The sequence below is a fragment of the Rhinopithecus bieti genome, unplaced genomic scaffold, assembly GCF_001698545.2.
Source record: "Rhinopithecus bieti isolate Rb0 unplaced genomic scaffold, ASM169854v2 scaffold_5476, whole genome shotgun sequence".
In the NCBI taxonomy this organism is placed as follows: Eukaryota; Metazoa; Chordata; class Mammalia; order Primates; family Cercopithecidae; genus Rhinopithecus; species Rhinopithecus bieti.
This window is the reverse complement of record NW_016805433.1, coordinates 551452-562828: the sequence shown is the minus strand read 5'-3', so window position 1 is coordinate 562828 and position 11377 is coordinate 551452. Positions and strand designations below refer to the sequence as shown.

At 34.8% G+C, this 11377-nt stretch overlaps 1 protein-coding gene across 1 annotated transcript; it reads left to right on the top strand.

The window, feature by feature from the left end:
- The first annotated feature begins 2231 nt into the window (after positions 1–2231).
- Positions 2232–3069, top strand: LOC108529932 (protein FAM35A-like). The gene is given in 3 exon segments (XM_017872502.1): positions 2232–2547; positions 2680–2831; positions 2833–3069. Coding segments are annotated over 3 exon segments (702 nt in total). The 5' UTR covers positions 2232–2234.
- Positions 3070–11377: the final 8308 nt, after the last annotated feature.

Sequence of the window (11377 nt, the reverse complement as noted above, 5' to 3'; positions counted from 1 at the left end):
ATTCAAAAAATACAATTAAAGTCAAAATGCTCAAATCCTAGACTACATGTTCAAGGACCACAGATTTGCCTATGACATTCCTAGTAAACAAAGAAAAGAAGAAAAGTGATCATGGTATCCATAATGCTAAAAGAAAATCTATATATTTAGGAGAGCATCATTAATTTATTAGTTAGATAGTTTATTTTTTTCCCACCACTTAAGAGAAATTTCTCTGGTGGGTTCTACCAAAAGTAACATATTTCAGGATATTCTGTGGCAACACCTTTATTTTAACCACAATGATACAGTTTGTTCAAGTCACGGAAATACATATTTTGATGTGTGGGAGTAATGTTCTTTCCTTCACCTTGCTCATCCATTCCAAAAGAAGTATATTCACAAATACTGTGTTTTATTATAAAAAGATTGGGTGGTATAGTGTTCTTGATCTGCAGTCCTTTTCCTTGATATTACTCATCAGTGTTCTTTAACTATTTTTGCATTTTCAATCACAGTAATTCTTTCTTCTACATGTAATTCTGCATAACATGCAGGTATATAACTGAATGAATGAATTAAATAGGAGAAAGAAAAATACACTAGTTCTAGATGATAGCTTTCTGTGTTGGAAACAAAAACCTATTTGTTGCAATAACATACACCTACCAGTGTGCCAGTTGGCCAAGTGAGAGATTTAGGAGCAGTAATCTTCTAGAAAATACTGGATCAAGGCTTATAATTGACCTTTTTGATATTTGTTAGAGTTCAGTCTTCTTGCTTTCTATCTTTCTTTAGACTCCAAATGTTGAATCTATGCTAATCTCAACAGGAACTTTTCAGCCCTAGCCTTTCCAGATATAAGAGATATTTGCATAGTGTGAACTTTATACTGATTCTTAGGATTCCTCAGATAAATGTCATTGATGTATTCAAAAATGAATAAAATTCATCTCATAAAACTGATACGGAAAATTAAAGAAAAAAATGTGATTTTCCTTAATTCTAAACTTAAAAGTCACTGTCTTATAACAAGAAAAAATTTAAAACTTTCTATTTCTATATATCTTTGGTCATGATCCTTAAGAATATTAATTTTGATTATTTTATTTGTCCATGTACTTCCTTCTTTATTTTACTATCTATCACACATGAGTATGAGTTAGTGTCATTATGACAACTCAAATTAGAAACAGCAAAAGAGATCAGGTAAAAAAGCGGATGAAGGATTTTAGTTTTGGTTGAATTAAATAAATATGATTGCTGAGCCATTTATCTGACTTATTGGTAGGAAGAATTACATGAAAAAATTTCCTAAAATGTAAGTAATTTTGAATGTATGATCAATAATCCTACTTTGTCAAGGATTTTTTTTACTATACTACTGGATATTTTATTTGTCACTGGATATCTCTAAATGAGATTATTTTTGAAATTTTAATGTCTTGACTCTTTGATACATATTTGTATTAGCAATATATATATAATATTAACTAGGCAACTGTTTTTCCTATTTCCTGGAAGATTCCATAAACTTTTTTATTTAAAACCATTTAAAAAGCTATTAATCAAATGATCTGGGGATGTAGCTTGTTTTGGTTATAATTCTTTACAAATGATTTACATACTTAATTATTATTGACTCATTTTGTTTTGTTTCTTCTGTCAATTATGGCCATTTATATCTTCCTAGAAAATTACTGATTTAATATGCATGTTTTCTTGTATCATAATAGAATGGTGTTCTAAAACTTGGTTTCTTGAGATACTAGATTTGGAAATTGTTAATAGATATGCCAAGAAAAGTATTTATTAGTAAAGTAGATTAAACAGGCATATAAGTCAGCAATATGCATTCACTATCAATTTTCTGATTAGCCCTGGAGTCAAAATACCTCCCTATTTTGTTTACCTCTGGTATTTTCAAACAGACAATGAGACTTTTATCGCCTATACACAAACATAAATATGCTGTAAAGCAGCGTTCTGTGCAATAATGATTTAGAAACACTAGCGAAAGGAAGGGAGAGGAGGGGTGGGGTGGGGACGGCCCGCGGGCGGCCGGATCTGCTCGCAGGCCGCACCCGCCTCCGGCTGGGTGTTCAGATGTTGTTATTCATGAGGACCAATGGGTTGGCGAGACAGTACTACAATCAACATTTAGCAGTCAATTGTTAAATCTTGGGAGTTATTCATCTATTCAGCCTGAAGAATAGGCAGTATACAGTTATAAAGGACGGAAGCAGAAAAAAGTTATGTTAACAGTGGAACAGGCCCAAGATCAACATTATGTGCTTGTATTATGGGGTCCTGGAGCAGCCTGGTACCATCAACTTCAAAGGATAAAAGGTTATATTAGGGAATTTAAATATCTTTTTGTTCAGCGCAATTACACACTAGAAAACCTAGAATTGCATACAATGCCTTGGTCATCCTGTGAGTGCTTGTTTGATGATGATATAAGGGCAATTACATTTAAAGCAAAATTTCAAAAAAGTACACCCTCCTTTGTGAAGATATCAGACTTAGCAACCCACCTAGAGGATAAGTGTTCAGGAGTGATTCTAAGTAAAGCCCAGATTTCAGAGCTGGCATTTCCTCAGAAGATAGCTCTAAATGCTCACAGTTCTCTGAAGAGTATTTTCTCTTCTCTTCCCAACATCGTATATACTGGCTGTGCAAATTGTGGATTGGAACTAGAAACAGATGAGAACAGGATCTATAAACAGTGTTTTAGCTGCTTACCATTTACTATGAAGAAAATATACTATAGGCCAGCCTTAATGACTGTAGTTGATGGAAGACATGATGTTTGCATCCGTGTAGAATCAAAGCTGATAGAGAAGATTCTTCCACAACATTTCTGCAGACTGCCTCAACAGAGCGGTAGTTCCTTCCTCAGAGATCACCTATGGGATGGTCGTGGCAGACCTGTTCCACTCCTTGTTGGCAGGCAGCGCAGAACCTTGTGTATTGAAGATTCAGAGCCTTTTTGTATCAGATGAAAACAGCTCTCCATTACAACAAGATTTCTCCCTCCTGGATTTTTATCTTGACATTGTAAAGCATGGAACCGATGCCCTTCTCTGAGGCCAGAGGAAGAAATTGCAGACATTTCAAGGAAGAAGTACTGAAATGATTTGTCTTTTGAAAGAAATGAATGACAGGACGTTTGCTTTGGATTTTTTATTAAATATATTTTACAAAGAGAATTGCAGTAGATATATAAATTAAAACTGTTTTCTAAGAAAATCCAGTGAGGTTTAAAAAGATTGTTTTTGTGTTTTTGGTTTCTTCCTTTCTTCTGGAGAAATGATCTACCAGTCAAGGCAATATGTAGCCGATCCCTGGGAATTAAAGGTTTGCCCATTTGTTCACTGTGTTTAGTCCCTGCTACATTCCAGGCATTGTACTAAGTATGGGGAACTACATGGAAGACATTCCCTCAGAAACTGCTGCAGTGCTTTTGCTTATCCCTACCTAAAAAAACCGTCAATGTGAAATCATTTCCTTGATTATAACTATACATGATAATGGATTAGTTTATATAAACCTATGTTTAGACAAGTTCAAAACAAGCGTGTCTTTCTATAAAAAGCATTGAAAATGAAGGAAATGAGATCATGTTTCAATTTATTAAAACGGGGAAGAGCGTTCTGTGGTTAGTTCGTGTCTAGGATTTGAGTGCCTTACTGAATGTATTCACCAGCAAACATATAGCAATAGGTTCTCTCATTGTGATTGTAGAAGCTCTTGTAAAATGGTAGTCATTAATGAGGAAGTATGGAGTGGTACTTATTCTGTAAGTTCAGAGTATGCCAAGTGTTAATATATTATCAAATTGCCTGAAAATAAATTTATGGTGACATAAAAAAAATGAAACACTAGCATATACATATAAAAAGTGATCATCTATATTTGTTTATCTTTTATTAATATTGCCTTTGTAATTCCAAAATAGTAAGTGGACATTGCAAAATATGCATAAACGTAAACGTGAATAAAGTTAGTAAAAGTCTTCATTTGTCTCTTTCAACTTGAGCCTCATTTTATAAAATTTTGAATAGAATGATTATCTTATTCTTCTTAGTTATTAGGTAGTATATAATTTAATCATATAAATTATATGCATTTTATAGTTTTAAAGGTCATTTTGATTTTAATTGAAATTATAATTTAGACTGTTTCTTAACAGTAGATGATTTCTCATTTAAGTTTTGCTATTAATATTCAGTTTGTTTACCTGTAATTGGAAATTATACCTGGATAAACCTGACTTTTAGGTACTTATGAAAGTATTCTGTGTAGTCTGGTATATAATCAGATTTTATAATATGTAATCTGATGTATAATCAGATTATTTGATGTTTGCAAAAATACATAGTCATGTGTTGTAAAGTAAAATAGTCAACATGAATTCTTATATTAATAACTTATTCATTACACAATATTCATTCATTTTAAAATTCACATGAAAATACCAAGGTTGAAATTTCCAGTTGATCACATTAAAGAAACAGTAGTATAAAGAAATTAAAGGTGTTTGCAAAGAAATATATATAATTGATAGGGCGGCGCGGTGGCCCAAGCCTGTAATCCCAGCACCTTGGGAGGCCCGAGAACGGGCCGGATCAAACGAGGTCAGGAGATGCGAGGACCATCCCTGGCTAACACGGTGAAACCCCCGTCTCACTAAAATATATACAAAAAAAACTAGCATGGGCGAGGTGGTGGGCGCCTGTAGTCCCAGCTACATCAGGAGGCTGAGGCAGGAGAATGGCGTGAACCCGGGAGGCGGAGCTTTGCAGTGAGCTGAGATCTGGCCACTGCAACCTCCAGCCTGGGCGCAGAGCAAGACTCTGCCTCAAAAAAAAAAAAAAAAAAGAAATATTAAATGATAATAAATTCCTTTATTTTAAACTTTGGTTGATCGATTTATTTTTGCCTAATTGGTCTGCATAAAATTTGAATGGTATTTTGCACAACTCAAGTACACTTATTCAATGTTTATTGAATTTATAGTGAGTTTTTGCTTTATTTATTTATGAGACTAGGTCTTGCTCTGACACCCAGGCTGGAGTGCAGTGGCATCATCACAACTCACTGCAGCCTCACCCTCCCAAGTTCGAACAAGCTTTCCACCTCAGCCTCTTGACTAGCTAGGATGACAGGTACATGCCACCACACCTGGCTAGTTTTGTGTATTTTTTATTTTAGAGATGAGGTCTCCCTGTGTTGCCCAGGCTGGTCTCAAACTCCTGGCCTCAAGTGATACTTATACATCAGCCTCCCAAAGTGCTGGGATTGTAGGTGTGACCCACCATGCCCAGCCAGTTTTTGCTTTGGGTTGAGTAATTCATTCATTCAACAAATATTTACTGAATATCTACTATATTCTAGATATTTTGCTGGGTACTATCGATATATTAGTTAGAAAAAAATTGAAAGAGCCTGCTCTCATGAAACTCGTTTTCTAGTACCTCAATACCATCTTTGGTGCTGTGATATTTGACATTAAAAGATAATGAAAGGTGTGTATTAATTTTGCCTTTTTTATTACTAAACCTGTTCAGTATAAATAGGCAACTTTGAATATTTGTACTTATACGCAAGTTTGTACTTGCCTGGCATGATTTTTTCCATAGTTGGAATTTTTGTTTTACTTCTTCTTCTATTTCTTTATTGATTGTTCCTTTATAGAGAATATACCATTCTGATAGCCTAGATATTGTTTGCTCTGTTTTTACATTTATGTCTTCTCTTCAGTAACTATGTATTGCTGCATAGCTTAGGGCAAGCAGTTTTTCAATTCCTGAAAATAAAGTCGTGTACAATATAGCCAATATTCCCACTCTCCTGAAATATGCCTTCAAGTGGGGAGAGACAGACTATATTTCAGATATTTCTAAGTGCTATGGAGATAATAAAGGCAGTTGAATAGGATAAAGTTGATATGGGATATTCTAGATAAGTGAGCAAAGAAGGATTCTCTGAGTAGGTGGCATTTGCTAATTTCTGAATGAAGATCCTGTCATGCAAAGATTTAAGATAATAAAATTCTAGGGAGTAGCAGTAGAATGTACATGAGATTCAGGAACTGGAGAAAAAGCCATTGCAGCTTAAGTGTGTGGAGCAAGTGGGAGTGAAGGTAGAAGGTATATAGGATTCAGATTACTTAAGGCTTTGGATTTGTAGAGTGGACTAAGTATGTAATACAATGTTAAAATAAGACCGTGCATGAAGTCTGGCCTCAAATCCGAGAACAACAGTGCAAAGTATTGTGTTATTCTAAGCAATAGAACTTGTATGCAGGACATGCAAAAGAGGTATCCAAAACTGTGTGTGTCAGCTATGAATGCATCTCTCTCCGTGATATTATATGAGCAAAAGCTAAGAATTCCTTAGAGAGAGTGGTTTTTATGAAAAATATAAGAAATTCTATGAAGAGAATGCTGGTTTCTTCCTCCATCTCCATAGACACAAGTCTGGCACATCCTCCCAGTCAAGTAAGAAAGCTTCTATGAGCATATTCAGAAAGGTTGGCAAGAATCCAGGGACTGCAAAGGAACTACCACTGATGTCCGTGTCAAGCCCAAAAATACCTAAAGGCCAGAGACTGGCTGGAGGGGTCTGGCCTGACAGAGGTGAGAAAGGTGTGTTGGAAATAGACTGAGGTTCAGAGTTCGGCAGGTAAAGATAGTGAACAATGAGAACACTTGGACAGAGGATGGGGAACATCACACACGGGGACCTGTTGTGCGGTGGGGGAAGTGGGGAGGGATAGCATTAGGAGATATACCTAATGTAAATGACGAGTTAATGGGTGCAGCACACCAACATGGCACATGTATACCTATGTAACAAACCTACACATGCACATGTACCCTAGAACTTAAAGAAAAAAAAAAAAAAAAAAGATAGTACAGATTTTCCTGTGGAACACATTTGAGGAAGGTAGCTAGGGGAGAGACCAATGGGAAAGGCAACTTCTACTGACTGGGTTTAGGTGGTGAAGACTGTCTGAAGGTAGAGCAAAGGGAAAGTCAAAATTGGCTACGAGAGGAACCACTGCCCACATCAGGGTGCTGCAGGTGAGAGATTTTACTGACAAAACTGGTCTAGCTGAAGAAGTGGAGGCAAAACTTTAAACCCACCACCTTTCTACTTATCAGGTGTGCCCGGCATCAGTGAGGGAAGTACAAATGATTTAAAAGGAAAAAGGAAGTCCATTGTTGCTTCAGATCAAATCAGACTTTATAAATCAGAAAAATGAGAATTTTGATCAGTATCTGAGAGTGACTAAAATCTGTGAAATCTGAATGGTATTTAGGAGCAAGGGTATGAAAAAAGCCTATTTGTATGATTTCATTCCTGTAAGTGTATTTTGTTCAATAAACTGACTCACAGGACTTTAATAATTAGCTCCGTTTATTTTCATAAGTGACAGTATTGTCTTACTTTCTCCATAAATGTAGTCTCCGTTTTTGTTGATGTAATCTGAAAATTACATTGTATTAATAATATTTAAAAAATTATTTACCTTTCCATCAAGAATAATTTTTTAACCTTTATACCATATTCAACCATAGGACACTTTAGACAAATTATTTGCCTCTATTCCTCAAAATAAATTTTTATAAAATCATAGTTTCCTTATTCTTTCATTCTTCATGTTATTTATTTCTCAATCACAATTCATCTTTGAATAATTTTTTAAAGAAAGTATATTAGTCTGAGGATGGTTTTCTATTGTGTTTGCATAGACATGACAACTTGGTTGGGTAAATATTTTCTGGTTGTGCAATCTTTTTACCTTAAAATTCCTGTTTTGTTTTTTGTTACTCAGTATTGCATAGATGTCTGCCAAAATCTGATTTTGATTCAAAAGTATTTGTAAAGTTTTGTTTTGCTCTTCCTTTGCCCTTTTTATTATCAAACTTTGTCTATATTTAGGTCTATTTCCCTTAGCTAAAATTTCTTTAGAAAGAAGTTCAAGAACTTCTTCCAGGCCAAAAATATTTTGTTTGTATATTTATTTGATTGCTGCTTTCAATCTACCTAGTCTGTTTCTCATTCTAAGCGCTGTATTATGTGCAAAATTAAACTGCCCACTTCTTGTATGGGTTGGTCCCAGGAACAAGCATTTCCTACTTGGAATCTGCATTGGTCAGGTTGTTACAACAGTGTCCTCCCTTCCTGCTTCTCTAGCATTTGTGCCTTCATCTAAAAAGCCTGTTCTGCCTGCATACTGATTTGCTAACATAAATTTGTAAGAAACAAAAGACTGATGACTTGTTTTCTGTTTTCACTACTGATACAGCCTTTCTCTTGATATTTTTCTTTTTTTTTAAGCCATTTCTATGGAAATTTGGGAAGAAGTTGTATTTACCTGTATTCTAGTAAAAATCTTATTCAGACAACCAAAAGCATTTATTTTAAGCAGTGTTATATGTTGTACCCTTATGAAAATATCTATATCCACATCTCTGAATGTAATGCCTAAGGTGAATTGATATAAGTAGAATTATTGGCTCAAAATCATGACCATTTATATTTTTTGATGTATATTGTCAAACTACTTTCCTGAAACATAATGTCAAATTTTAAATCTCCTACTGTCTGGTTTTCATTTTGATAGGCTAAATTGTGTCTTAGTATTTAAGTAAATTTGTATTTTATTCCAGTGAGGTTGGACATAATTTCATAAAATAATTTAGTGTTTTGGCGATTACCTTTTCAGGTCTTCAATTTGTTTTTAAAGCACATTTAGTATGTCACTTATAAATTTGAAAGAGTTATTTGTATATTCAGAATACTGATATCATATATAAGGTTGCGTTAGGCTTACTGCCATGATGAATAGACCCTTAAAAGAAAAGTCTTTTATTCCTATGCAGATTTTTACTTAACATGGATTGAAGTAATTTTATATATGATTTTAACAAATGCCAACACAGGACTTTTTACAAGTTTTATGAGTAAGTTGTTATGTCCACTATCTTTATAATAGATTACTNTTAACAAATGCCAACACAGGACTTTTTACAAGTTTTATGAGTAAGTTGTTATGTCCACTATCTTTATAATAGATTACTTATGCTTCATGATTCGTTAGTCTTTTTTTTTTTTTTTTTTTTTGTTTTTTTTTTTTTTTTTTTTTTTTTTTTTTTTGAGAAGGAGTTTCGCTCTTTTTGTCCAGGCTGGAGTGCAATGGCGTGATCTCGGCTCACCGCAACCTCCATCTCCTGGATTTCAAGTGATTCTCCTGCCTCAGTCTCCCCAGTAGCTGGGATTACAGGCATGCACCACCATGCCCAGCTAATTTTGTATTTTCAATAGAGATGGGGTTTCTCCGTGTTGGTCAGGTTGGTCTTGAACTCGCAAACTCAGGTGATCTGCCCGCCTCGGCCTCCCAAAGTGCTGAGATTACAGGCATGAGCCACCATGCCTGGCCTTTTCAATCTTTTTAACCTCTAAATCTAAGGAGTTAGTATATAAGTATTTTGCCAATATCTTTGTCAAAGATTCCTTTCTTGGAGAGAAAATTTTGTTGTTGTTGTTTTATTTCAGCACAATTATTTTAAGTGTGTGTGGGGTTTTTTTTGGAAAAGAAAATAAATTTGAAAAAACATTTATGTGTATTGTGGGATTAAGGATGTGGCTCAAAATCACATTTTCCCTTACTGGAAGAATAAACATTCAGGGTCAAAATTCATGGAATGCACATGAGAAAGCTGAGTGAATCAAATTATTTCCCAAATTCAAGAACCAAACTGTATTAAAACTCAAAATGTTCTTGTACACCACAAGTTTTAAAAAATATTTTAAAGTTATTATTTTTTCCTGTTTATCTCTATAAATCACCATGAAGGAAGGGTCAACCTCTGTTTTGATCATCAATTTTTCCCAATGCTTGTAAGCACGCTTGAAAAATATTGTCAGATTAAAGAAAATCTTTGTCAACTACAACAAAAAAACTTAAAGTTTTGTGTCACTGTATTTTGTGTGTGTGTGTGCGCGCGCGCACATATTCATCATATGTTCAACAAAACTACATAGGTGGCATGTTTTCTGAGCCCTTGAATAGCTGGAAATTTCACTGTTTTCTAACATAGAAGAAACTTTTCTCTAAACTCCTTAGGTCCTAATCGTCCCAGTACTCTTTCATTATTACTCCATTGCCCTTTGATCTTCTATTACATATGATATAAAATTAAAACTGTTTCCTTTTAACAAAAAGTTTATAGGTTAGGGAAAGGACCTCGTCTCTTTTTGAAATTCAACACTTCTATTGGATATGTCTTGATAAGGATCTTATTTGACTGAGTTGGGACATAGTACAGTGATTCCCTTAATTTATATAACGGATTACTATTTAAAAAACATTTTTTCTCACTTTTAAAACAATATTGCTTTTATTCTTCTTTATTCTTCCAGAGAAGTCAGGGAAATCCACAGTCCACTCATAGACCCGAGAAAGATAAATCAGTGCTTACCGTGAAGGCCATTTAATTTTGGTTTTGTCGTTATGCACCGTTATTGCCAAAAAAACTGATTAATATATTGAAAAACTCATACATTGAGAAAACACTAGAGACACTTCTTTAAAGCCTGAAGTGAGACAAAGATACCACTATTGTCATTACTGTTTAACATAATACTAAGCTATCAGCCAATAAAATTAGATAGAAGAATGCAGTTAGAGGAATGATAATAGAAATTGAAAGAAGTTTTACAGATGGCATGATTTTATATCTGGAAAACCCAAGAGAATCCATGAAAAAAACTGCTACAAACAATAACAGACTATGATAACATAACAGGAAATAATCATATAGAAATCAATACAATGAGTAACCAATTAGAAGGCACAGCAGAGAAAATCCTATTTTCTATAATAACAATAATAAAATCAACGGAAAGCCAGAAAATGTTTATGCACAAACTTAAAACTGCTGTGCAAAATTAAATGAGAAAAACTTAAAAATCCAATAAAAGACACATAATATATTTAAACAAGTGAAAAATAAAATTGTCCCGACCTGCAGGACAGTCGAACAGACCCTGGAAGGGGGAGTGGGAATGGAGGAGACAAGAAAACACGAGAAATGGAGACAAGACAAATACCCTGATCAAGTCTCGTTTAATGGCGGCGGTGCAATGCCTTATATAGGCTGGCAGGGAAGAGGAAGGGCTCAGAGCAGGCGGGGAGGAGAATAATGAGAGACGTCACCAGGCGCATGCTCGGTAGACTTAGTCTTTCCCGGGCATGGGAGGTTAACTAAGCGCGGACGGGAAAAGTTTGCGCGCGCGGGTAAAGTTGATGATGAAGAACCAGGAAGTGCGCCATCTTGTCTCCACAATGCGGAGCTTAAGCAACAGAGGCCGCGGCAATTTC